The following is a 23,331-nucleotide window of genomic DNA, read 5'->3' on the forward strand; positions in this document are numbered from 1 at the left end:
ACACGCATCCCAAAGAAATAATGCACTGTTCTGTAGTTTACCAAGAATTTATTCAACTGTTTGGTTCCCCAACAGGCGAACAAATATTTATACCAAAACCTGTGAAGGCAAACCTGGTACTTCTATCATTATTGATTCTTTAAAAAAGAGACTAGCTCTTTAATACAGAAATTATTATCGATGATTCCAGATCATCCGCTCTACTTAAGGGGCAAAGGTTACATAACGACTTTGGAACAATTATAATGCATTGAAATTGCTGCTTCAGGAATATCTCGCCTTGGTATAATTAGAAAGTGTACATTCTGTAGAAAACTGAATTATTCAAAATGTGTTGGACTTAAATTGAATTTTGGCTTATACACGTGATAGAATTTTAGGCCGCCTGCTTGCTTCGCTTCTTCTCACATTCCTCGGGCACGGGTTTGCCGGATGTGATCCCGCCATCCGATGCCGGGCCAGTTTCGGAAACCGTCTCTGGCGGATGTTCCAGGACGTGGTCGATGATGCCCAGTACCTTGGCTTCTTCGGGGGTCATAAAGTGGTCGCGCTCCATGCGACCGCACATCTCCTCGTACGAGTTCTTCGCGTGCTTCACATAGATCTTGGTGAGCTGGCGCTTGATTTTGATAATTTCCTCGGCGTGTATCAGGATGTCTGTGGCTTGACCCTGGGAGCGATTGCCATGCGAATATAATTACTATTACAGGAATGGAAGTTAACGTACTTGTGCGCCACCGGAGGGCTGGTGTATCATGATCCGGGCGTTGGGCAGGGAGTATCGCATTCCCGGAGCCCCGGCCGCGAGCAGCAGGGATCCCATCGAGCAGGCCTGACCCACACACCATGTGGCTATCGGTGGCTTGACGTACTGCATCGTATCGTAGATGGCGAGGCCGGCTGTCACAACGCCGCCAGGGGAATTGATGTACAGATGGATCGGCTTGTTGACGTTCTCCGACTGCAGGAACAGCAGTTGCGCCACCACGGTGGAACTGATGTCGTCGGTTATGTTGCCCATTAGGCAGATAATCCGTTCCTTCAGCAGGCGCGAGAATATGTCGTAGGCCCTTTCACCGCGGCCAGTCTGCTCGACCACCATGGGAATCAGGTTGATATTGCGAACCGAACTCGCCCGGCCGCCACATTTCACCTGCAAATCGGTTGATTATCACCCGTACTACCCTGTGGCGAACTTGAACTTACTGAATTAATTTGTAATAAGCGGCTAACAGCGGTTTTTAGCATGATCCTGGCTTTGTTTTGACGCAAATCAACCGGATTCGCAATGTTATGCAAAACAGCTGTTTTAAAGGCTAAGACAACACAGTTTCTAGCATTTCTGATACAAATGAAAAGGAACACTGATGTCCGCCTGGCATAAATGACAAAGGTTGTGCGAGTGAACTAGGTTTGATTGTTTTAGTATTTAATGGTGCAGGGCAAGTCCAAGACCATTCCACATTCCCATTCAATCCATTTTTCGTCGTTCCTAAAAAATTCAAGTGCTAGAGGGAGACAGAAAGATAAATAGCGAGCACTCCCTTTAGCAAAAGGTTATATTTTATACCATACAACCTCTCGGCGTTTAGTATTTTTTCAGTATAACCTCGAAAAGACTTTCCACTTTCTTATGTACAAATTGTATTCTCTACCTATATCTGTAATATTTCATATACTTTTAGCGGGAAAACTCGTTCTCTTATTTTTATTTTTTATATTTAAGTACCTCTTGTAAGCCGATCAGCTGCTTCTGCAACTTCATATGTAAATCGGTCGCTACAACCTGTTCGATAAGATTATCTTTTAGGCGCATAGTATTTAGTAACTTGATTTCCACAAAAAACTTCTGATATTTATTAAATAACATTTGGGCTCTAAATTTATTTGACAACTCTCTGGCTAAGCTCGTGTTTGGATATTATAGCGATATTACAGATTTGGCAATTTGGCTCGAAATATAAGCGCAATATCTCTAACGCCATTCCAATTTACTGTGCAGGTCCTCAATCTTATTAAAGCCACTTATTTAAAGAAAAAAAAGATAAAAAAAAAAGTTTTTTAAAAAAAATGAATATGAACAATAATATGAATCTTTAAAATGCAATGGAAATATAGGAGTTGGCGTATCACGTTAGGTGCTTATGTGCTCCAAATTAGGTCTGATTCGTTTCGATGAATTTTTCGAAATTTAAATCAAAGTACACTCCACAACCATAAAAATGTTCCACTGTTGCACAAATTTAAAAAGCGTTTTAATTAAGAATCAAATTTTTGATTTTTAAAATGCTTTCCGTATGGCAATTTATTTTTACTTTTATTTTACCACTTAATCGTAGAACAAGGGAGGTTCTTGAGGTTCTGGAACTTCTCAAGTAAATTTCAGCAGGGTGCCACGCCCAAATGCCCAATCTAAAACCTGTTGGGCGCCAACTAGTTTTAAGTTTTTGAAAATTTTTAAGTTAAAATTTAACAATAATAACAATGTCTATCTCCATGCCAAGGGATAGTACTTACTTATAAAAAGAAAACAGTGGTCCATGCTTGAGTAGGAGAGAGATCGAAGAAGAAGAAATATTTATACACTGTAAATTTCAGCAATAATTAAATTTTTCAAATACATTGTTTTGGCACTATATTAAGGAGTGAGAACACAATTTCATGTGTTACTTCATAATTGACTAGGACACAGTGCAACTAACTCTAGCGATAGGCAACATTTCATTTTTAACCATTGACATATTTAGGGATAAAGAAGTACTTCCGCTCTAAATTCGAAACGGATTATTAAGTAGATCAATACAATTTCCATTACAATTTTTAGGACAAAAAAAACAATTCCATTGGTAGTAAAGTGGTAAGTAATTTGTAAATCTTTTAAGAATCGGTATTTATTAGGGTGTTTAAAGCTTTGCCCCCCAAACCGATCTATTCTGTTTTTGATTACTAAGCATTTCTGACGGAAAGTGCAGGGCTTGTAATTTTGGTGTGTATATTATCAGTAGTAAACGTAACAAACTCGACAGCTATGTGGAAATTAATTATTTTTAACTTCATACTCGGCTTTAATTATCAATTTGTAGCAACCAATTTGATCGGAGGGAATTCATCCGCTTTAGATTACAAAAGCGAATTCGAAAAGTTTAAGGTAAGAAACAGTTTTTCTTGGGCATGACAAAAACTTATACCACATTTATTATAGAGTACTAACAATCGTAAGTATCTTCGCGACTACGATGAAGTGCGGAGCTTCAAGGCGTTTGAGGAGAACTACAAAGTTATCGAGGAGCACAACCAACATTACAAGGAGGGTCAAAAGAGCTTCAGATTAAAGCCCAATATTTTCGCGGATATGGTATATTTTTAAACATTTATTATAATAGAGATATTAACCTTCAATCCAGAGTACAGATGGCTACCTAAGGGGATACTTGAGACTCCTAAAAAGCGATGTCGCAGACAGCGCAAACAATATTGCTGAAATAGTGGGTTCTCCTCTGATGGCGAACGTGCCGGAAAGTTTGGACTGGCGGCATAAGGGCTTTATTACGCCGTCGTATAATCAACAGTCCTGCGGCTCCTGCTACGCCTTTTCCATTGCGGGCAGCATCGCAGGACAGGTCTTCAAGCGCACCGGAAAGGTGTTGAGTTTGAGCCCGCAGCAAATCGTGGACTGCAGTGTTTCGCATGGAAACCAAGGATGCGTGGGAGGGTCCTTGCGAAACACGTTAATTTATTTGCAGAGCACTGGAGGCATAATGAGAGCGGAGGACTATAAATATGTTGCAAAGGTAAATGGTCCCAAGGAAATTCCTAAAAAATATTAATATTTGTTCAATTATACTTTACGCAGAAGGGACACTGTCAGTTTGTTCACGACCTATCAGTAGTGAATGTAACCTCCTGGGCCATACTTCCGGTGCGCGATGAGCAGGCGATTCAAGCGGCAGTTACCCACATTGGACCTGTAGCCATCTCCATTAATGCCACCCCAAAGACCTTTCAGCTCTATAGGCATGTTATTATCTAATTTTTATATTTTAATTACTTTTAATATATTTTTTCAGTGACGGCATCTACGATGATGCCTCGTGTTCAGCCGCCTCTGTGAACCATGCCATGTTGGTTATTGGTTTCGGGAAGGACTATTGGATACTGAAAAATTGGTGGGGCGAACTTTGGGGCGAATCGGGTTACATGAGGATCCGAAAAGGAGTCAATATGTGCGGAATCGCCAATTATGCTGCTTATGCGGTAGTGTGAGACATTCCCCTTTCTAAATTCTGTGCAAATAAACGGTGTAACAACCTGAAATATGTTTTATTTTATGAACATATCTTTTAAACACTTATCATAAACGATCTGTACAAAGCAAGTTAGACCAGAAAATAAATATACGCTATCACAGAAGTCATATATCAGTACTTATAAGCCCAAAATGTAAATCTTAAAGGAAAATTATGTATTACCCAACGATTTTATAAAACCATTTATCGATCCAAGCAACTGACAAGATTGTCACAAATATATTTGAATATTAAAATCTCACTGAATTTCATGCCGGAAATCCATAATAGTGGTATTACTTTTTTATCTTTTAATGAAGATATTTAATGGAAAATTATTTTTAAATGGCAGTTAGCATTGGGAATATGGTTCTTTTTAAAACTCCATTAACTCTATCTAATTTGGTGCATTTATTAGCCCAGAGTGAATGATACCTTATGCGAGTTTACACTGCGCAACATAATTTTTTGTAATAAAATGGAACGTCAAGCAACTATGTCACTTTTGTTGCCCAGTGTCATTAACACAATGTTGAAGTAATGAATATTCAGGGCGTGGCAAAGCGCCAAGGCAGATGGTTACTTTATGGTCCCGCCCCCAATCAATAAAAGAGGTCCCCACACGCCAACTTTGGGAAATAAAAAGAGGGCCCAGGCCCTGGATCCACATGTTAAGCACACCGAGTTTAAAAGTATTTATGAAGTGCTAACAGCTTAAATCCTTTGATTAAGTCCTTCGGCGAGGCAGAAACTCCTCCCACACGGCATCATTTAGTGCAATTATAATGCGTTTCATTGCCGCCTAATGGATATATTGTATTCTATAATGGCTATAACCAATAATAGGAAAGTAAGGAGGACTCGCTGAGCGTGCCACCACTTCGGAATCACGGCGCTGCCTCTGTAGACCAATGAGAGCAATTTAAGGACCGTAGGCAGGACCCCACTTAACTTCACCAGCCTGGCCGGTTCGGGGGTGGATTTTTTAAGGACTCGCGCGAGAGCGACATCGAAGAGGGAGAGCCAGTGTATCAACCAGGATAAAAGTGATAATTGAATGTAGTCAAGATGCTGGACTAGTTATATTTGTCCATCACAGCCGGCAGTCGATTCCGAGCCGTGTGTTTGCTATTAAAGAAAAAGCGTCTAGGTCCTGCTCTCTCGCCCAATTTAACCAGGGGAATTCAATAAGGATAAGTCGAATGACATGCGCAGCAATAAAGAGCAAGTGAGGTGATTAGGCACGCCGAATGCCATTGGTGTGACTATAAAATAGTCGGCAACTTAGTTTCGTTACAGCAACTTATGCTCGAACGCATAAAAACGCGGCTTCCACTTATTTACCAAAAGCATGGAGCAGTTGGCGCAGTTTGTAACCAAATCCTTTGAGTTCAACCTGACTAACAACAGTGTCCACGCCTTGTTCAACTCGATGACGGGCGCGCGAATAAAGAAGCACTCGGAAGTGAAGAACTCCATATTCATAAACTCGATTAGTTCCGGCGGCAGTTACGCCGACACCTGCGCGAGTGGCGAAGAATCCGTGGACATAGACATAACCGACCTGTCCGTTTCGGAGAGCAATACGATTCTTGCGGCGGATCCGGAGCCCACGCAAGAGTCCCCAGCCCAACCCGAGGAGCCTGTGGAGCGGTACAGCTTGAGCCCCAGCTTTCGAAAGACAGTGGAGGCTAAGCCCAAAAACTGGCTAATTTCGGATGATCTGGAGTTGGAGTCCCAACCGGAAGGTAAAGTCAATGATGGGCGCCGTCGGAAGATGGTAGTTAAGGAGGCGTTCACTGTGGGTATTTGTTGTTTATAAAGTCCCGAATATTTGTTGGGAACCCACTCTTTTATCATAAAAAGAGGCGAATGCCTCAACTAACAAGTACCCATTACCCAGCTAAAGATGGATTTATACAAGCACTGATTTTGGGACCCTATGCAATTATTTAAGATGGAAGTTAAATATGCGTTAACCGAGGGTATTTGTCATTTATCAAGTCCCGAATATTTGTTGGGACTTACTATTTTATTATAAACAGAGGCGAAAGTCAAGTGCTTCAACTGACAAATACCTATTACCCAAAGATGGAGAAATACAAGCACTGATTTGGGGAATCTATGCATTTATTTAAGATGGTAGTTAAGGACGCGTTCACCGTGGGTATTTATAATTTTAAGTCCCGAATATTTGTTGGGACCCACTCCTTTACCCTTAAAAGAGGCGAAAGCTGTAGTCGAGTGTTCCAACTGACAAGTACCCATTACGCAGCACTGATTTGGGGGCCCTATCTTGGTTGTTCGGCTTTTGAAGGTTAAAGAACCTAATATGAAACCTCAACTCTCTAGCTCTAGATCACAGCGATCATACGGACAAACTGACTTATATAGTTAAATGGGTCGGACGCTACTAAAAACGGGTATACAAATATTATTTGACTAAGCATGTCTAAGAATAATGTTATAAAGATATATGGCCAGTCACCACTTCGCTAGCACTTACAGTAACGATTAGAAGAACTCAAAATAAAATATGCCAAAATGAACGAAATTATTCGGGCGGTTTGTATTACAATTTTTAAGGTATTTAATGTATACTAAAATACATTTTCGAAAAGAAAAACGCGCTTTAGAGTCTGACAATCGGTTTCAAAGTCTATAACTCATACGCACTGTTGTTTAATGTAGTATTTTGATATGGGTGATAAAGTATAATATATACTTTCTTCTTGATCAGGATCACTAGCCACATTGATCTAGCCATGTCCGTTTGTCCGTCTGACCGTCTGTCCGTCCGTCCGTATTAACGCTGAGATCTCGGAAACTATAAAAGGTAGAATATTCATACTTGCCATGCAGATTCCTGGGCTTCCTACGCAGCGCAAGTTTTTTAAGCGGGGTGCCACACCCACTCTAACGCCCACAAGCCGCGAAAATCTGTAGCGCCTACAGCCGGTAGATGGCGCCCTAAAATATGGCTTTTCTGCTTTTATATCTTCATTATCCTTTTGCTCCCCTAAACTGAGTACTGGGTATTTGATATTCGAGGCACTCGACTCAAGCGTTCTTCCTTGGTTGAATTCTTTTCTCACCTTTCCGAATTGCTTTCAAAGCGTTAACTCATTGAAAAACTCCGCTTGTCGCTAGTCGCATTGTTAACATGGTGGTACAGTCTTTAATCTACCAAGTAATATGTTGAGAAAATTATTCCACGTACTCTAGCGTACCTCTCATTAGGCAAACAGATTGTAGTCATAGAAATATTTCGTATTCAAGAAAATAAGAGACATCGCATTTAAATACTCGTTACTCAGCTAAAATATTTTACAGCGCCGTAAATCTTTATATTTTCGCCGTGTGTCGAGTGCAAGTTTTTTAAAACTAGTAATGCTTTCGGCCCATAGGAAAAATTACTTAATACTATGCAAATCACCGCTCACCACTAATCGCGAGAAATTGGTCAATTCCATTTTGTTACCCAGTCTAAACGTTACTAATTAAGATAATTGCTCTGTGTTGATACAAAACATAAATACCGAAAGTAATGGAGACATCAGTTTTGCGTATCGCTGTTGAGGCAGACCTGAAAGCTTTCGAATTGTCCAGGCTGATCCTGAACCGAATAGATTGATGAACAAGTTAAACCATTCGTCTTATTTGTCTTCCTCTGTTCCCCACCCAGTAAGCTAAATACCAATTTAATTTATTTAGTTTTGATATAAAATTAAAATTGCTGAAGACCAAGCTCTTGATGTGGGCAGCGGGGGGCACAGTCGCCAAAAATGGTATAAGCTCTTTTAATTTTTCTGGTCCATGGACCGAGGGCTAGTTTTTTAAACTAATGATTACGGTCTATGGTAAAATTAACTTAATGCTCTGCAAATCATCGCTCGTCACAACAACAGCGGAGTAAATGGTCAATTTAATTTGGTAACTCACTGTATTGGTCATTAAGTGTAATTCCTATAAAACAAATACCTAACTTAAAAGAGACATTATCAGTGCGATTCGCTGCCTACGCAGACATGGAAACATTCGAACTGTCGAGGCTGATCCTCCTGGTCGTGCTATCAGTGGGATTTTGTGTAAGCATAATACGAGGAAGCGAACAGATAACACCCTTCAACACATTAAACGCTTTCCTTAGGCCACCAGCGAATTCGAATTCACTAACTTAAAATGTTCACCCTTGGACAAGGAATTTATGGACGTGGAAGCTTGCTATCTGAAATCAAGAAATCGGACCTACAAATTTCTGACTTTTAGGACCAAATTTCACCAGTTGCCGCTTAATGATCTTTCGGTATATGCTTTTTGTACTTAATTGTTTACCCTTGAGTTAGTAATAATATTTTGTAGGTCAGGGTAGAGATATTTAAAAGGTTGAATGGCTACAAACCGTTTCTCTATAACTTTACAGTCGATGCTTGTCAGTTCCTTAATGGAAGGCGTAATCCCTTAGTAAGATTCTTTTACGAACTATTCGCCTCCTACTCCAACTTGAACCACTCCTGTCCCTACAATGTGAGTAATACTCAGTCGTGAAAAATGTTTGATAATAGTCTACGTAATTGCAGCATGACATATTCGTGGAAAAGGTGCCTATCAGCTTTTTGAAGTATCAGACAACGGTTGTTCTTCCAGTTCCGGAAGGAGATTACCTACTACATAGTGTCTACACGATTCGCGGCAAAGCACGTCTGGATCTTAAAGTTTATGTAAAAATATACTAGAAAATTGCAATTGTGGGAGTTGAACTGCGTGAAATCCCTAGAATCAGCATGACTTACCAGCTGTTACTCTAGGAGTGTGGGGTATAAACACGCAAACACGTTTCGCAATGGCAAACCTCTTGCAGAAAAATAATTTATTTAAGGGAAAAGCGGAAAACGCGGATTTTGGGCGATAGAGTGGGCGTGGCAACCCGCTTAAAAAAACTTGTGCTGCGCAGGAAGCCCAGGAATCTGCATGCCAAGTCTGCCTGTCCTAGCTCTTATAGTTTCCGAGATCTCAGCCATCATACGGACAGACGGACATGGCTAGATCGACTCGGCTGGTGATCCTGATCAAGATTCCTGATCGGAAACGCTTCCTTCTACCTGTTACATACTTTCCGATGAATCTAGTATACCCTTTTACTCTACGAGTATACAAGTTAAAAATCACTTTAGAAAAATGTCAAATTATTTTTGCGTTTTTAATAACTAAAGGCGTAAGCCATATTTTTGTTCATCTCGCTTAGAAATAAGATAGAAACCCAGGAAACCCTTTTGCTAGAATAAAAATGTGAATAGAAGTTTGTGGTTTTCGTCAATACTTATGAATACCTAATTTATTATATACAAATGGTTCAAATGGCACCATTCAGTAAAAAGTTATGGCATAATAATGTCAATTATAATGCAATCTAAAAAAAAAAAATTACTGCCTACATATCTATATCTCTAGGTACTCGACTATGCGTTCTGCCTTGTTTTTAAATCATTTTATTTTTACAAGCCAATGGTTGAGCTATAATTCGTTTCACATTATTTCCTACCAATTATCCGATCGTTGCTATGACAGCTATATGATATAGTCGTCCGATTTTAATAAAATTTAATTCGAAATTCAAAACCAAATAAAAAATGTTATTTCCAAGCGTAGGAGGTTAAAAGTTAAAAAACACAAAAGATATAATTATTTTACCATTAATTTTCCGATTGTTCCTATGGACTCTAAACTAATTAAAAAATGTTATTTCTGAGCTTAGGAGGTTATATGTTAAAAAACAACAAAGATATATTTATAGTCCGATTGGGAGCTATAAGACATAGTTTTCCGACGGACGGACAGACGGACGGACAGACTTCTGTCTGAAATCTTATAACCTTCAGCAAGGGTATTTAAAATGACTCAATGTCGCTATGTCGGGTTCTCCTGACTATTGTTTCGCCTTGATTTGATGTGACGACAAAGTGATCTGTGATATGTGATAGATTTATGAATTAAATTTGTGAATTTAATAAATTTCTCTTTTTACAGTGTACGCACAACTTACTCTTCCTCAACATTTCCTTAAGATTTGAAAAACATAGAGTAATATATTTATCTAAGTCATAGGGTGCATTTCAATGGTTAGTTTTCCGAAGGGGTTGTGTTTGTGTTTTTAGAAACCTTTTCCGTCCTGTTTTTTAAGGTGTTTTCTATTATGTTAGAACACAAAAAGCGTTCAAAAAAGCAACAATTTTTACCTTAAAAACACTTAATTGTAATTAAATTAAACATATTTTAGATCTCAAAGGTTGAGATCAGTGTGCCTTTTACCATACTTGTGACTGGTTAGAAGGTGTTTTGTTGGATGGATTGACAAATACCCACCATTATCTCAAACTTTTCAGACCCGAAAATTTCTGTAGTGGTTTCCACCAACGCAGGCGAGTCCACGGATGACAGTAGCACGCCGAAACTAGCGCCGGATAAGTCGGCGCTGCCGGACAAGTGCGTCTCCCCGGAACCCAGCCGAGGCCGGGAGCACTGCGACCACCTGGACCCCTCGGTGGTGAGCACCAAGCAGCGGAGGTCGCGGACCAACTTCACGCTGGACCAGCTGAACGAGCTGGAGCGGCTGTTCGAGGAAACGCACTATCCGGACGCCTTCATGCGCGAGGAGCTGAGTCAGAGACTGGGCCTCAGCGAGGCCAGAGTGCAGGTAACTATGCCCCAAAAGTAGTCCCCGAATCGCGACATGGCAGCGATGTCCTGTCCTGGGACGCCCCTCCGGTCGCTGGCGGGCACAAATTGATTTTCAATGGATATTCATTACACTTGTACTAATGACAAGCAGAGACACTGGCCCCGTCTCCCCACTTGGCCGGGCAAATGGAACGCACTGACTGTGATTTTTCCACCACCGTCGCTGTGAAGATATGGGGTGTTAAGTGGGTTAGGCCACCCCTTGCCGTCTGGGACACAAGTAGAAAATTGTCCAAGCATCAGGGGGCCGGTTAGAGATTAAATGCTCAATCAGGGCGCCGCCTATAGACACTGTGTGGTCATGAAATATGTAGATACGGATGCGAGTGCCAGCGGGAATGTCACTTTTTTTATGGCCCTCAATAAATTGCTTCACTTTCCGGAACTGCGAGCTGGCCAAACTCTCCAAGAAGTGTGCATCTGCCGTAATTAATGGCACATAACAGTGATAATTTAGAGTTCTAGTACTACAAGAATTAACGACCATCTCTGTGCTTATGACAGATATGGCAAAGCCATCGGGCTGAAGTAACCTTGTATCCGTGTACTTTCAGGTTTGGTTCCAGAATAGAAGGGCCAAGTGCCGAAAGCACGAGAACCAAATGCACAAAGGTGAGCAAACCAGCGTTATTTTGTAAAAATCATTATTTAAGTTGGAAATCCCGGAGCACAGAAGAGTTGCACTTTTTGTTCCGGTGAAAGTTTCGTTTTAAGCGCTGCCCCTCGCCCACGCCCCGGCCGAGTTGCCCTCAATTAGGCTTAATTAAAGTGTAAATCGCAATTAGTTAAGTACACAGAAATCAGGCATTCCGGAATGCTGTTCACTTTCCGGCTTATCAACTCGTCGAGCCAATATGTTACGGTTTCGCAGTCATTTAAATGTCTCTTCATTAATTCAGCCGGCCCGGCTTCAACCCTCGTTTCCAAGGACTTATCCTGCTCCCCGGCCCACCCAGTGGAATTTGTGTTCTCCGTTTTATTGCCCGAATATTTAATTTGATGAAGTTAGCAATGATTTGTGTTGCTGTCGCTAAAAAACGCTTTTATTTCATGTATATTGCCGAAGGGATTTGCCTCTCGCCACGTTGGCAAAATCCGAGCAGATGGGATTGTGAGAATTGATTATAATTCGCAGGGCAAACACTCGGGCGAGGTGAAAGTACATGCCGGATTTGGCGAAGTGCAAATCAATCCATTTATGGGATGTAAGTGCGTTTGGCTCCCGCAAAGACAAGCATGAATTAGGCCAGGCTCACGCTCCACACTCGCTATTAAAACGCCCGGCGTAATTGGATTAAAAGATATAGTCTCATTTATCAAACTGCCGGCTAATGCCGCCGTATTTCAATACTGGACCTCGGGCGTAAAAAAGTTCCGGAAATGTAATCAAATTGAAATTTGGCATAAAAAGCACGGCAGCGGGCAGCGGGCAGCACTTTATGGGTTCATATCAATTCTCAGGCTCTTTGCGCCGGTGAACCACCATAAACAAGACGTTAACCTGGCCTTCGGTCCCCGGAGAGCCATTTGTATGCTCCACCTCCGTCCACAGCTCCGGCTCCAGGAGAACACGTCCCTGTGGTTGAGCGACGCAGCCTCCGGGTTTCGGGGCGTTTTCCGAGCAATAAATTACAAAATGAATTCAATTACTTGTCACTGAATCTTAAAACGATTTGCCAATCTGCAAAGTACGGTTGTATCCAAGGGTATTCACACTCAAAATTCAAATTCAATTGGTGGCTATGAAGCTAAAGGATTTCCCAGAAATGCACTTATTTTGCGTGGAGCAGTGGGATATACATATTCTTTGTGTTCTCTTTGTGTTCTATCTTTATTTAATATATTTCATATTTAAAGTCCTAAGTTCTTGCACAAGAAACACTCCCTTCAACACTCCCTCTATTTGATGAACGCCTGTTTTCAAGGATTCTTGGTGGGCAGTCGCAGTCCCCCGATTGCAACTCCGCTGGAACCCTGCCGCGTGGCTCCCTACGTCAGCCTGGCCGCCCTCCGAAGCTCTTCCGTGCCATCCCATCCCGCTGCTGCGACCGGCTCGAATCCCCAGGCACCTAGTGGCACGGGCGCCGGCAAGGGGGTCAGCGTCGACTCGCCACACCCGCCGGCGATATCGCGCTCGGCCATCAAGCAGTTCTCCAGCTCCGTTGCAGCCGCCGCCGCCTTTTCTGCATTCGACCCAGCGATTATCTCGGTCGCAGCTCACCAGGTAAGGTCCTAGATCAATAACTACTCTGAAATAAAGGAGGTCGGGGATTCGATTGATTCGGACGGAGTAGATTCTTGACGGGAAGGGGTAGGATTAACTCATGTTGAAATGCCTTCAATCAGAATAAGAGCCAGGCAAACACCTTTCTGTATTCTTAAAATAAATAAGAATTCAAGATAACTTCGGATTGCCGAAGTTTAAATAACCTTGCAGACTTTGCCACAACTAACGAGGTAAATGTACCAAATATCTTCAAAAACAGCTTAATTTTGATGTATTTTTCTGATAACTTTCGTACTCCGGGAGGTCGTTCCCGTGGTTTCAGATTCAGAAATATTAAGATTAGATTCCATTTTAATTTACTACCGTCTTTATATTCTTTTTACATTTATATTATTTACATCTATCATCCGACCGCTATCGCAGATATATGATAAAGTAGTCTGATTTTAAAAATTATATTCGAAAATCGTAAATAATAAAACAATGGTATTTCAAGAGTTGAAGTAAATATGTCAAAAAACACCGAAGTTATATATTTTATACCCTTGTAGAAGGTATAACAATATAAGTCAGAAGATTGTAACGCAGTGGAGGAGTAGATTTCGAACCCATATAGTATATATGTTCTTGAACAGTATCACTAGACGAGTGACAAAAATTATTAAACACTCGGCAAAGTATTTCCACAAAATAGTTCGAATTAGAAAAATTTATTTGTGGTGTGATTTTTGGATAGCGTATTTTTTCGTTATCTCATATAACGTTATCATATATAACAAAAAAGGTGTAAGAAAATATAAGATGTCCATGAATCTATTGTGTATTTATATTATATTATATTTTTAATCAAACAAAAACACCTCATAACGAGGTAAAAATTAAGTGACGATCACACCTTCAACAAACAAATGTTCTGATATCAACTTTTGTGACGAAAATGTATTATATATCTACTTAATAAATACACTTTCGTTGCGCTTCATCACTACGTGGACTGCCGTCCACAGTGATGCTAAGACCTAGTATAATCAATACTTTTTTATCCTTTGTGAATTACAGTACGCTGCCGCTATAACCAACGGAACCGTACCGGCTGGTCTCTTTTCTGTGCCCCAATACTCAATAAATCTGGCCGCCTTCGCCGCCGCCCACAGCAAGAGCTCCTCAATAGCCGACCTCAGAATGAAGGCCAAAAAACACTCGGAATCATTGGGACTCCAAGCAGATATGGTTCTTTAGTAAACAGCTCCACTTAGAATATAAAAATGTACATTCTCTTGATGGTATGGTATACTCCGTCTGTCATCGTAATAAAAATGGATAGCCACATTTATTTATTTAATAAAAGTTTTACTTCTTAAACCTAACGATTAAGATTGATTTAAAAATATCGACAAATAAAAGAACTGTTTTTTGAACGTGTTTTGGGGCCTATGTTATGATTGTTTAGTTGATTTTCTTTCAGAATAATTGCGGAATCACTGGAATAAGCACAGGCAAAGGTTATTTAGTTGATGGTGAAAACTTGTAGAAAGCTATAGTTTCTTGAAAAGCTATTTGTTCGACTTCTGTAGCATTATCTTTGTAGGACCGAATCTAGTTCCATAGTTGATTTTAGAACTTGGAAATAAGGAATGATATCCAATTTACCCTAAAAACTCAGGCCAATCGCTACCCAATTAGAACGAATTATTTGAATGTTAAAATTAAATTTCAGGCTTTCGTTTTTAATATGGAATTGTTATAGCATAATAATAAAGAATGCACTTAAACACGTTCTAAAATACCCGATACAGCTGTTGCTAGTGGAATTAAACACTCGTCTACAAGGCTAGAGACTCTTATTTTCTCCGGCCCAACTTCTCCAAGACGAACTCTTTCAGGGGCTGGTAGTACTGGTAGCGCAAGCAGAGCATCTCGGGGGAGTTGCGCAGTTGCTCGAAGGCTTCCGACTCGGATTCCATGATGAACACCGCAGTTCCGGCCATCGCAAAAGCCACAAAAATGACGGACGGCACGAAGGCGTGTAGAAGGTGGAACTTGCGGAACTTCTTCACCTTCCGAACGGAGGGATCCGCGTGCAGGAAGTTGTCGGCAGGCGAGCTGGAGTTCACGGCATCGGACTGTCCGTAGTACAGGTTGGGGGAGTAGGACCCGTGCTGCTTCGACTCGTTGTGCCGTCTCGGATGGTCGTATCCATTCACGGTCAGCCCGCTCTCAGTGGAAGAATGTTCGACGGAGTCCCGGTAGGTGTAGCCCCCAATTTGGTTCGCCAAGTAGTTCACACCCTCGATGTTCGACGACCGCAGACGAGCCTCCTCGCACACGGGCTCCAGGCTGGAAATCTGGATGCCCCCGTTGGCCTCACTCATGCCGTGGTCCTGCCCGTAGAAATGGCCATTTGGCATGCCGTATCCCAAGGGCTCCGACATCGTGGATCTCGGCAAGCTGCTGTACCCTGAATAATTAAATTAAGGTGCATTAGTAACTATTCTGATAAAAAAGGAGTAGTGCTAGTTGTTTTTTAAAGAAATTATAAATAATACGCGAAAAACGCGAATTCTTTAGGAAAAGTTCGGACTCGCAGGCCAAGGATTCACTTACGTATTTGTGCTAGGTCGCCTTGTGGGCTGGAGGGCGTGGCTGGCACACTGCTCGCCTTCCGCTTGCTCGAATTCGAGTTGTTTATTTTTTGTTCCCGCAATGCATTTATGTTTTCAGTCAAAATTTCACGCTCAGTTCTTCCAGTGTATCGGAACTTCGTACCCCAGGAGAAAAATCCTCCGCCTGAAATCACAGCGGCACTTTGGCTATTGGGCAACCTGAATATGGCATCCATTGGGTTAAAAGAATCATTGATACTTGAACAAATTCTTACGTAAAAAACAGCATTTGTTCAATGGCACATCTCCACAGATATCGACAAGCAGCTCCGGTTGGACACTTGAACCCCACTGTGTGTTTTTTCTACAAAATATTATCACAAGTAAATATCAATAAATTAAATTCGTTTTAAGTATTAAGACTCACAGGCTCTCGGCTGGCGTCGGTATAACTTAGATGCGCTATAAACATTTTGCCCTCAAAATTGATTTTGTGTATCTCGTTCCAGCGAAAGTGCTGGGATCGTTTGCCGGTCACGAAGGTGCTTATACCCGAGTTATTTATCCCGATATACTGCTGCGAGCCCCGGTGATCTTTCACCGGATGCGGGTCAATGCCGTAGGTCTCCAGGCCGCGGGCTATACCCAGGAACTCGTCCATGGCCAGGGAGAGATCCTGTCCAGGCTCCCTCTTTTTGTGGAGCTCGATTATCTTTTTCTCCAGATACTCCGTCTGCCGTAGGGCCAACTCTATGGAAGATACATAACTGCCTATATGCACGTCCTCGTTATAGTCGCCAAGCTCTTCTGCAAATCCAATTTATTAAAGGTGTTAGAAAAATATCACATACTTATAGGTATGTTAGTACCTTGCACAATTAAAGCGCCCAGTGCTGCCGCCTCGCCCAAGGAGCAGTACAAGCGACCATGCCGAAGGTCCCTCTTTAATTGCTGATATAGCATAATCCGGGCGTTTCCAGTCAGTCGAAATGGATCCGCTGGGTAAAACTTGACTCGCAGCGAAAAGAGCAGGGGGTCCATTTCTAAAGAATAAACGAATTTTCATTAAAAAGAAAGGACATCCTCTAGCAGACTTCTTACCCTTGCATTGCTTTATAATGGACTTGGACAGGTCTAGCCAATGCTGTAACACATAAATAGAAATATTAATAGTTTAAACCATATTATAAATATCCTATACTTACCCTTTGTTTCGAGGAGTCAACATATCGCAAGCCGAAGTAATCCTTTTCTTTTATCTCCAATTCACCACACAAGTACTCCAGTAGGTAAATTCCTTTATGAAGGGGCTGTAAAAGTAGGTTTAGGAGATACGAGAGAAAGAATATTATTAGAGAAGAATATTAATATTTTAATAATTCAACACCTAAAAACCCTGGAAAGTATTAATGCCTTAACCTTCAACATGAAAGCCAACTTTTGCCGGCAAGCAGAAAGGGCGTTAGCCACCCGCTGTTTTTATAAGGCAGAAAATGCAAATGAAGCATTTCTGTTTTATGGATTTATTCCAAACTGTGGGCGAGTAAGCCCTCTCCAAGGAGCAGATCTTGCTCTTTATTTAGCAGTTTCTATTTTCGTTCCTATCAGTATATATTTATTTGTAGCACAATTACAGGATCTCAATTGCTGATGACCACTGCCTCGGAGGTCGGCGTTGATTCACCCACCAATCTAGTCCAATTAGGTGGAAAAGGGCCAAGTTCAAGAGCATCACCAACCTGAAATTCACATTCTAGGACGTCGGAATCGTCGAGGAGTCGAACCGTGCATTTGTACACAATGTTCCCTTCATTTTTGCTCCTGAACATTTTGTTGATTGGATTGAATGGACTGTTACACTTTAGTGGCCACTTTTACAATTGCAAAAGTCACTGAGTTGGGCGGATTAAGTTGTGGAGTTTATTTGAAAGCCAGCTTCTGGTCGCTTGACATTTTATTCGTTATTTTTCCAGCCAAGTGTTTCGGCTCTGCCCGTGTCCTTTGCCGTCCTTTAGTTGTTCCCGTTAAGGGTGTTTTTCCTGTGGGGAGGCTACTAACAATGAAAAGCACCAAATAAGGACAACTGCCTGCGCCGCGGAAGGACCCTTAACATCTGTTTGTACAGATGTGACTATTAGTATATTGTAGCCCAAGGGTGCTATATGACAGAATACATTAAACAGAATAAATAAAATATAAATATAGTAAATAATTTAGAAGGCAAGGATTGGAAAGCAAGCCAAACAAACAAAAACATCGATATTTTATTTCTTTATCGATAGTAATCGCCGTCGCGATAACAAATTTAATTCAAACACCTGAAATAGGTTAATTAATCATCAAATTTATTATACACATGCATGCACAATAAGGTTTAGAATATTTCCAAGCCGTAAAGCCTTTATGAAATAATCGTCATATGTTGAATAATCAATTTGTACCATTTTCCTATAAGCTGACTTCGATGAGCTCTACTTCATCGCACAGAACTGCATCGGACTCGTGGGCGGCTTCAACGCGTCCAATTTTAAATGATTTTTGTTCTCCGTTGGTAACTTCTTTAAACTCCCGGCAGAATTGATCAGCGGCATCGGGGCTGAGGCAAATTAAGAGTCCTCCAGAGGTTTCTACTGACCTTCCAGAACGAAACTTAGTGCTTTGGCCAATTAAAGCGCTAAACTTAAGTACATTTTTGATAATTGGCAACTTGTTGATTTTGAATGAAACCCTTTCCTTTTGGAATTGTGCGAGGTTGTTGGCGTGTCCCAATAAACCAAATCCCGTGATATCCGTGGCGCAATGCGCCTGATACTTGTGCATTAATAGTGCGGCTGGAAAAGAGGCTTGTGAATTTAATAAGCACTTAGTACTGAGTATGGAAATTACCATTTTTGTTCAAATAAGTCATAGACTTAATTGCTATTTCAAAGGTTTCTCTTATATCATCGTCGCTGAACTCGGACAGTAGTGTTTTGTATTTCTCAGTCTGGTTTAGTTGCCACAGGTGAGCATCCATCGCCATCTGTCCTCCCAAGGGCTTGGTAAGGACCAAAACGTCGCCGGGCTGCGCATTAGATGGTCTAAAACAAGATATTAATTAAAGATTGAAAGTTCTATTCAAAACACTACACCTTAATACTTACAGAATTATTTCCTCGCTTCGGCAGACAGATGTTGCTATGCCACCAATAATGCACCAAGGATTGATCTTAAGCTGTCTAATTACAAGTGGGGTCTTATGATAGCCATTTGCCTTTAAAGAGTTCTTGAAACCCTTCATGATCAAGGCAATAACAATGTCTCGTTCTTTGTCAGTAAAGCTAGTTGATGTGCTGACTATCATTTCCACGGTATCAAAGGCCGTCACCCCAACCGCATAAACATCACTTAGGACATTAGCAAGTGCTATACGACCCAGTAGTTCCGGATCATTCACCATGGGATAGAAGAAGTCAACGGTTTGAACAAGTAAGTATTCTTTGTGCCGGTTTAGAGGTATAACTGCGCAGTCCATTCCAGAGCCTTGATAAGGGTTATTGTTGTAGAGATAATCCCAAAATCAACTTATGAATAGCATGTCTTACCGATAAGGTATCCATCGTTGTTCTTACTGGCTATTTCTGTTCCCCTCAGGTACTTCTCAAGTACCTTTTGGGGGATTTTGCAGCTTCACCCAGTGTGGGTGGTAAATTTTGTTAGCTGAAACTCGGGCGAGAGCCCATGCTGTTCGGGTCGAAACATTGTTTTTCGGCTATAAACTATAGAACAGCTGAATAATCGCAACTCGGCTAGAGATGGTAGTAAATAGTTTTTAATTTATCGATATTTTCAGGCTGGCAGAAGGGAGACTCCGTTACAATGTTTATAAAAGTCAGCTGACTTCAGCTAAATAAATTACCTTAAAGTAAAACAATGCATTTAAAAAAGTAAAATAAAAACACTTTAGATTCAAATTTGGGACTCTTTTTTGTCGGAAATAAATATTTCAGGTTTTTAAAAGCTATACATGACTGTATTTAAAAGTGCATTTGATACTGAAACATAAGGTTTGTATCCTAAAATTACGTATAAAATTTATGCCAGTAGTTTCTTAATTTCGTCTTTTTCCGCTGCCTCAAGGTAGCTTTGGCCGTCTGGAGTGGAACCATTTTTATTTGCTCCCTGAAAAATGATTAAAATGATTTATTCAAGGTTTGAATAGCCAAAATGGGCGAACCTTTTTCAGAAGAAATTCCACACAGCTCGTGTGTCCTTCCCAAATGGCGGCCAGAATGGGGGTAATACCGTGCTTGTCTTTCCTCTGCAATGCAAATTAATAAAATTTGTTTTTTAACGATAAAAGTACTAGTGTATTTCGCAAAACCGGCGTTTGCCCAGGGCACACCTGGCTCACAATGCCGTGGACTATGACTAAACGAATGTAGGAGGTGCAGACGTGTATATGTATACACATATCGGTATATAACTGGCGTTTAACCGCCCTAATACTAGTGATTCACAATGATGAAAGCGGAAAATTGGAAATACTTACATCAACGTCGGCTCCCAGGTTAATCAGAAGCTCGAGAACATTAAGCTGGCCAAAATCCGCCGCATAGTGCACTGGGAATCGGCCCTTAATTTCCTCGTTTACCTTTTGTGCCTGTTTGGGGGTACATTTAATTAAATAAAAATCACTTTGTAGTTTGGCAACCCACATCATTCTGAAAAGCGGCTTGTACTGCGTCGAACTCGCCGTTCTTTATGGTCCAAATAATGTTTTCATTCGAAGTTTCACTCATTTTTACTTTTCCTTCGGCTCGACTTGTCCAATACTGCTAGAGGTGGACTTTGGGCATGACACTTGTCCAGTTCCGATGATTTGGCCATACTTGGAGTGCGCAAGTTACCAGTTTCTTGGGATTTTTTAGTGCCTCATTTGAAAAGTTGTTTCCAAAAGTAATCGTACGCCCTTCTTTAAAAATGTATAATCCGCTTACTGATCATGAAAATCGAATTTAAAAAGGAAATACCAAGTATTTAATCTAGTGTTTATTCGACTTCTGTTTTGATTAATTATCAACAAACGAACAATAACTTTTGTTAGACATACGTAAAACAATCACAATTACCGTTGGAGTGGAAACATCATAAGTTATCAACATTTTGTTCATTATAAGAATATTGCGCGAACAGAAGGTTGTAGGACGGGAAATTGCAGCATTGCATGTCCGTTCGCTTCCAGTGGGATCCTTTGGAATACTCCACTTCCAGCTCTTTCATGGTCTCATAAGCCAAGGAGCACTGTTGATCAATTGAATCAGTTTTGTTTATTTTAATTTAAAAATTGGCATAGCGACTTACCTTATTGGCAAAAATAGTTACAATAAACTTGCCCGGCTTGAAGGTGTTGATAACCTGATTAATAAGTTTCCTGTAGTTGCTTAGCGCCACATTTGTTTCAAAGCTAACATACGAAAACTTGTTTTCTGGAGTAATGTGAATTGTCATGTACTCCCCCTTTGCATAAAAATATCAAATAAAAATATGTAAATTATGGGGGGAATTAAATGTGTTACCTTGTCATTAATTCCGTTCATTGAATATCCGCAGGGATCAAACAAAAAATCATCAATGTGCATGCTTGGCAATATTGTATCGATTCCAGATTTCTAAAAAAAATATCTATACTTTTTGCTTTTCCTTAACTTATAATTTCGCCTTACCGAAGTAGCCCCATGAGCATTATCATATTTGTTTTTGTAAAAGATCGACATGGTATCGGGATCAAGGTCTTGCATGAGGATTTCAATAGTTTGATCTGGCTCAGAGTCAACCTCATTCTTATCCGATATTTGTTGAGAACAAATTTTAATATCAGCGCGACTAAAGGTGTAGAGGTACCAACACTCCAGATTCATAGAGCCCAGACAATATGATCTTCCATTCGGAAAAATGGAGTCCAGATAAGTAACTTCCTCTGTAAAGCCCTGATGGGGAGTTATCTGGAAAATGAAACTTATTAAAGCTCAAATAAAAATATATATGTCTAAAATATACTAACCTGGGCTTCTGGTCTAATAAAATTCTTTCTTGAGTAGAACAAATCTGCGACTACATTAAACCCATTAGCCTCCGCTAACTTTAACAACAGGCCTAAGCATTTAAGAGGAGTTGTAGTTCCACAAGTTTTAAGAATCCATCGTCGCTTCGAAACGAACATACTGCTTTCGCTAAATCGAAATAAAAATTCAGCTTAGTTAAAATATTTACAGAGAAAATAGGTAAAAGTTACGATACTATCAGGTATAAAAATGTTACCTTAAAACAAAAGCATCTATAGTATCGTTTTTGGAAGTGCTTATTATTTCACAGTTGACATTGCTAAGAACGTTTTCCCAATCAGATCTGAAATAAAGAAAATAAGAAGTTCAAGGGTCACTTCTTAAAAAGTTCGTATTGTAAAGCTTTGTTCAAAACTATTTTTGAGATCATTAACCGTGCCTGATTAGCGCTCCACAATCAACAAGGTCGGGGCCAACCCTATATACTCTGGACTTGTATTGAATTTGTACAAAAGTATGAAAAATAACGTTTCCGGTTTCACAGATTATATAACATGTAAATATTAAAGACGACGGCGAGAAAACAGTGTTTTAAGCTTTTGGAAAGATCAATTTTTCCATAAATGAAAAGTTTTTTGAAAAATATTTGTTAAAGATAGCCATGTATACCACGACATCAGCTTAGATGCTAATTTTGTCATGTTCCAACGGTCACACGTGCTTCATTTTTAATAAGCTGATAACTATTGCTTTTCCGACAAGTCAGGAAAACACATTTTTGGATGGATAAGTTTACTTTTGTGCGTGACTGTGCATGCAGCTTCGTAGGATTGAAAATTTCTCAGGTATTATGGATTGGCATGTGTCGTGTGACTTACCTGCTAATGTTACGCAGATCATTCTCGCTGTTGGAGCTCTCCTCAAACCAGATCTCGAGTAGTTTCTCAACGCCCTCAAAAAAGTGTTCTCCGCTTTCCAACATGCTGCTTGCCCGACAATAACAGATCTGATAACAAAACAACGCTTGGTGATGTAAAACAAACGACGGTACTATCGATGGAAGGTGGTCGTTGCACTCTATCGATATGCCTCGTATCGAACTTTGGGTAGGATTGTAGACCAGGTCTATCGATACAGCCGCTAAAATGCATACAACTTCCATGTTTCAAAAACACACAGTCGGAAATAGGTAACCTTTTTTAATTTGAAAAGATTACTAGCTTGGGAAAGACGTCATTCATTAACCATCTAAAATATGATAACATGACATCGGCGCTCAACAGAAATATTACTGAGCTAGGCAAGCTTAAATAAAACACACAGTTTTTGATTTACATTTTACATTAACCAGTTTATTGTGATTGTTAAAAATTGTATAGAGTATTTTATTTGAAAAAATAAATGAGTAATATTTTTGTATCTTAGCCTATTAT

At 40.4% G+C, this 23,331-nt stretch overlaps 8 protein-coding genes across 8 annotated transcripts; 3 read left to right on the forward strand and 5 right to left on the reverse strand.

Moving 5' to 3' along the window:
* Positions 1 to 256: 256 nt before the first annotated feature.
* Positions 257 to 1,377, reverse strand: LOC108033912 (ATP-dependent Clp protease proteolytic subunit). The gene is made up of 3 exons (XM_017108582.3): positions 1,207 to 1,377; positions 728 to 1,153; positions 257 to 670 (listed from the first exon to the last, which is right to left on the reverse strand). Exons 1-3 carry the CDS (start codon positions 1,246 to 1,248, stop codon positions 377 to 379), a joined length of 762 nt encoding a protein of 253 aa, XP_016964071.1. The 5' UTR covers positions 1,249 to 1,377; the 3' UTR covers positions 257 to 376.
* A 1,616-nt stretch (positions 1,378 to 2,993) lies between these two features.
* LOC108034349 (procathepsin L) lies at positions 2,994 to 4,546 on the forward strand. Its single transcript, XM_017109235.3, has 5 exons — positions 2,994 to 3,148; positions 3,203 to 3,355; positions 3,405 to 3,791; positions 3,854 to 4,014; positions 4,068 to 4,546. The coding sequence occupies exons 1-5, from the start codon at positions 3,029 to 3,031 to the stop codon at positions 4,261 to 4,263; spliced, it is 1,017 nt and encodes a 338-aa protein (XP_016964724.1). The 5' UTR covers positions 2,994 to 3,028; the 3' UTR covers positions 4,264 to 4,546.
* Positions 4,547 to 5,555: 1,009 nt separating this feature from the next.
* On the forward strand, positions 5,556 to 14,673 carry LOC108034348 (short stature homeobox protein 2). The gene is made up of 5 exons (XM_017109234.3): positions 5,556 to 6,034; positions 10,670 to 10,980; positions 11,579 to 11,636; positions 12,950 to 13,248; positions 14,311 to 14,673. Exons 1-5 carry the CDS (start codon positions 5,638 to 5,640, stop codon positions 14,488 to 14,490), a joined length of 1,245 nt encoding a protein of 414 aa, XP_016964723.1. The 5' UTR covers positions 5,556 to 5,637; the 3' UTR covers positions 14,491 to 14,673.
* LOC108033239 (uncharacterized) lies at positions 8,315 to 9,022 on the forward strand. The gene is made up of 4 exons (XM_017107505.1): positions 8,315 to 8,374; positions 8,437 to 8,570; positions 8,654 to 8,813; positions 8,867 to 9,022. Exons 1-4 carry the CDS (start codon positions 8,315 to 8,317, stop codon positions 9,020 to 9,022), a joined length of 510 nt encoding a protein of 169 aa, XP_016962994.1.
* Positions 14,674 to 14,957: 284 nt separating the features above from the next.
* On the reverse strand, positions 14,958 to 18,088 carry LOC108033326 (FERM domain-containing protein 5). The gene is made up of 8 exons (XM_017107611.3): positions 17,594 to 18,088; positions 17,060 to 17,164; positions 16,956 to 16,998; positions 16,724 to 16,897; positions 16,282 to 16,661; positions 16,130 to 16,218; positions 15,856 to 16,073; positions 14,958 to 15,709 (listed from the first exon to the last, which is right to left on the reverse strand). Exons 1-8 carry the CDS (start codon positions 17,681 to 17,683, stop codon positions 15,093 to 15,095), a joined length of 1,716 nt encoding a protein of 571 aa, XP_016963100.1. The 5' UTR covers positions 17,684 to 18,088; the 3' UTR covers positions 14,958 to 15,092.
* Positions 18,089 to 18,178: 90 nt separating this feature from the next.
* LOC108033308 (selenide, water dikinase 2) lies at positions 18,179 to 19,647 on the reverse strand. The gene is made up of 4 exons (XM_017107581.3): positions 19,439 to 19,647; positions 18,998 to 19,376; positions 18,741 to 18,934; positions 18,179 to 18,685 (listed from the first exon to the last, which is right to left on the reverse strand). Exons 1-4 carry the CDS (start codon positions 19,593 to 19,595, stop codon positions 18,303 to 18,305), a joined length of 1,113 nt encoding a protein of 370 aa, XP_016963070.1. The 5' UTR covers positions 19,596 to 19,647; the 3' UTR covers positions 18,179 to 18,302.
* A 154-nt stretch (positions 19,648 to 19,801) lies between these two features.
* LOC108033460 (myotrophin) lies at positions 19,802 to 20,712 on the reverse strand. Its single transcript, XM_017107795.3, has 4 exons — positions 20,552 to 20,712; positions 20,386 to 20,496; positions 20,071 to 20,154; positions 19,802 to 20,015 (listed from the first exon to the last, which is right to left on the reverse strand). The coding sequence occupies exons 1-4, from the start codon at positions 20,633 to 20,635 to the stop codon at positions 19,929 to 19,931; spliced, it is 366 nt and encodes a 121-aa protein (XP_016963284.1). The 5' UTR covers positions 20,636 to 20,712; the 3' UTR covers positions 19,802 to 19,928.
* Positions 20,713 to 20,863: 151 nt separating this feature from the next.
* On the reverse strand, positions 20,864 to 22,942 carry LOC108033339 (S-adenosylmethionine decarboxylase proenzyme). The gene is made up of 7 exons (XM_017107625.3): positions 22,777 to 22,942; positions 22,155 to 22,241; positions 21,898 to 22,066; positions 21,560 to 21,838; positions 21,413 to 21,505; positions 21,198 to 21,353; positions 20,864 to 21,137 (listed from the first exon to the last, which is right to left on the reverse strand). The coding sequence occupies exons 1-7, from the start codon at positions 22,878 to 22,880 to the stop codon at positions 20,982 to 20,984; spliced, it is 1,044 nt and encodes a 347-aa protein (XP_016963114.1). The 5' UTR covers positions 22,881 to 22,942; the 3' UTR covers positions 20,864 to 20,981.
* Positions 22,943 to 23,331: the final 389 nt, after the last annotated feature.

Source organism: Drosophila biarmipes, chromosome 2L (assembly GCF_025231255.1).
Source record: "Drosophila biarmipes strain raj3 chromosome 2L, RU_DBia_V1.1, whole genome shotgun sequence".
In the NCBI taxonomy this organism is placed as follows: Eukaryota; Metazoa; Arthropoda; class Insecta; order Diptera; family Drosophilidae; genus Drosophila; species Drosophila biarmipes.

Coding starts and splice junctions, on each gene's coding strand:
- LOC108033460 (XM_017107795.3), bottom strand. CDS start 20,635: ATGAGTGAAACTTCGAATGAAAACATTATTTGGACCATAAAGAACGGC. Junction 20,497..20,551: donor AAGCCGCTTTTCAGAATGAT/GTGGGTTGCCAA, acceptor ACCCCCAAACAG/GCACAAAAGGTAAACGAGGA. Junction 20,016..20,070: donor TGGAATTTCTTCTGAAAAAG/GTTCGCCCATTT, acceptor ATCATTTTTCAG/GGAGCAAATAAAAATGGTTC.
- LOC108033339 (XM_017107625.3), bottom strand. CDS start 22,880: ATGTTGGAAAGCGGAGAACACTTTTTTGAGGGCGTTGAGAAACTACTC. Junction 22,067..22,154: donor ATAGATGCTTTTGTTTTAAG/GTAACATTTTTA, acceptor ATTTCGATTTAG/CGAAAGCAGTATGTTCGTTT. Junction 21,354..21,412: donor TGAACGGAATTAATGACAAG/GTAACACATTTA, acceptor TTTTATGCAAAG/GGGGAGTACATGACAATTCA.
- LOC108034349 (XM_017109235.3), top strand. CDS start 3,029: ATGTGGAAATTAATTATTTTTAACTTCATACTCGGCTTTAATTATCAA. Junction 3,149..3,202: donor GCGAATTCGAAAAGTTTAAG/GTAAGAAACAGT, acceptor CATTTATTATAG/AGTACTAACAATCGTAAGTA. Junction 4,015..4,067: donor AAGACCTTTCAGCTCTATAG/GCATGTTATTAT, acceptor ATATTTTTTCAG/TGACGGCATCTACGATGATG.
- LOC108033239 (XM_017107505.1), top strand. CDS start 8,315: ATGGAAACATTCGAACTGTCGAGGCTGATCCTCCTGGTCGTGCTATCA. Junction 8,571..8,653: donor TTTAGGACCAAATTTCACCA/GTTGCCGCTTAA, acceptor TTTGTAGGTCAG/GGTAGAGATATTTAAAAGGT. Junction 8,814..8,866: donor ACCACTCCTGTCCCTACAAT/GTGAGTAATACT, acceptor ACGTAATTGCAG/CATGACATATTCGTGGAAAA.
- LOC108033326 (XM_017107611.3), bottom strand. CDS start 17,683: ATGTTCAGGAGCAAAAATGAAGGGAACATTGTGTACAAATGCACGGTT. Junction 16,898..16,955: donor CATTATAAAGCAATGCAAGG/GTAAGAAGTCTG, acceptor TTTATTCTTTAG/AAATGGACCCCCTGCTCTTT. Junction 16,219..16,281: donor CCGACGCCAGCCGAGAGCCT/GTGAGTCTTAAT, acceptor AATATTTTGTAG/AAAAAACACACAGTGGGGTT.
- LOC108034348 (XM_017109234.3), top strand. CDS start 5,638: ATGGAGCAGTTGGCGCAGTTTGTAACCAAATCCTTTGAGTTCAACCTG. Junction 6,035..10,669: donor GTTGGAGTCCCAACCGGAAG/GTAAAGTCAATG, acceptor CAAACTTTTCAG/ACCCGAAAATTTCTGTAGTG. Junction 11,637..12,949: donor CGAGAACCAAATGCACAAAG/GTGAGCAAACCA, acceptor CCTGTTTTCAAG/GATTCTTGGTGGGCAGTCGC.
- LOC108033912 (XM_017108582.3), bottom strand. CDS start 1,248: ATGCTAAAAACCGCTGTTAGCCGCTTATTACAAATTAATTCA. Junction 1,154..1,206: donor GCTTATTACAAATTAATTCA/GTAAGTTCAAGT, acceptor ACCGATTTGCAG/GTGAAATGTGGCGGCCGGGC. Junction 671..727: donor AGCCCTCCGGTGGCGCACAA/GTACGTTAACTT, acceptor AATCGCTCCCAG/GGTCAAGCCACAGACATCCT.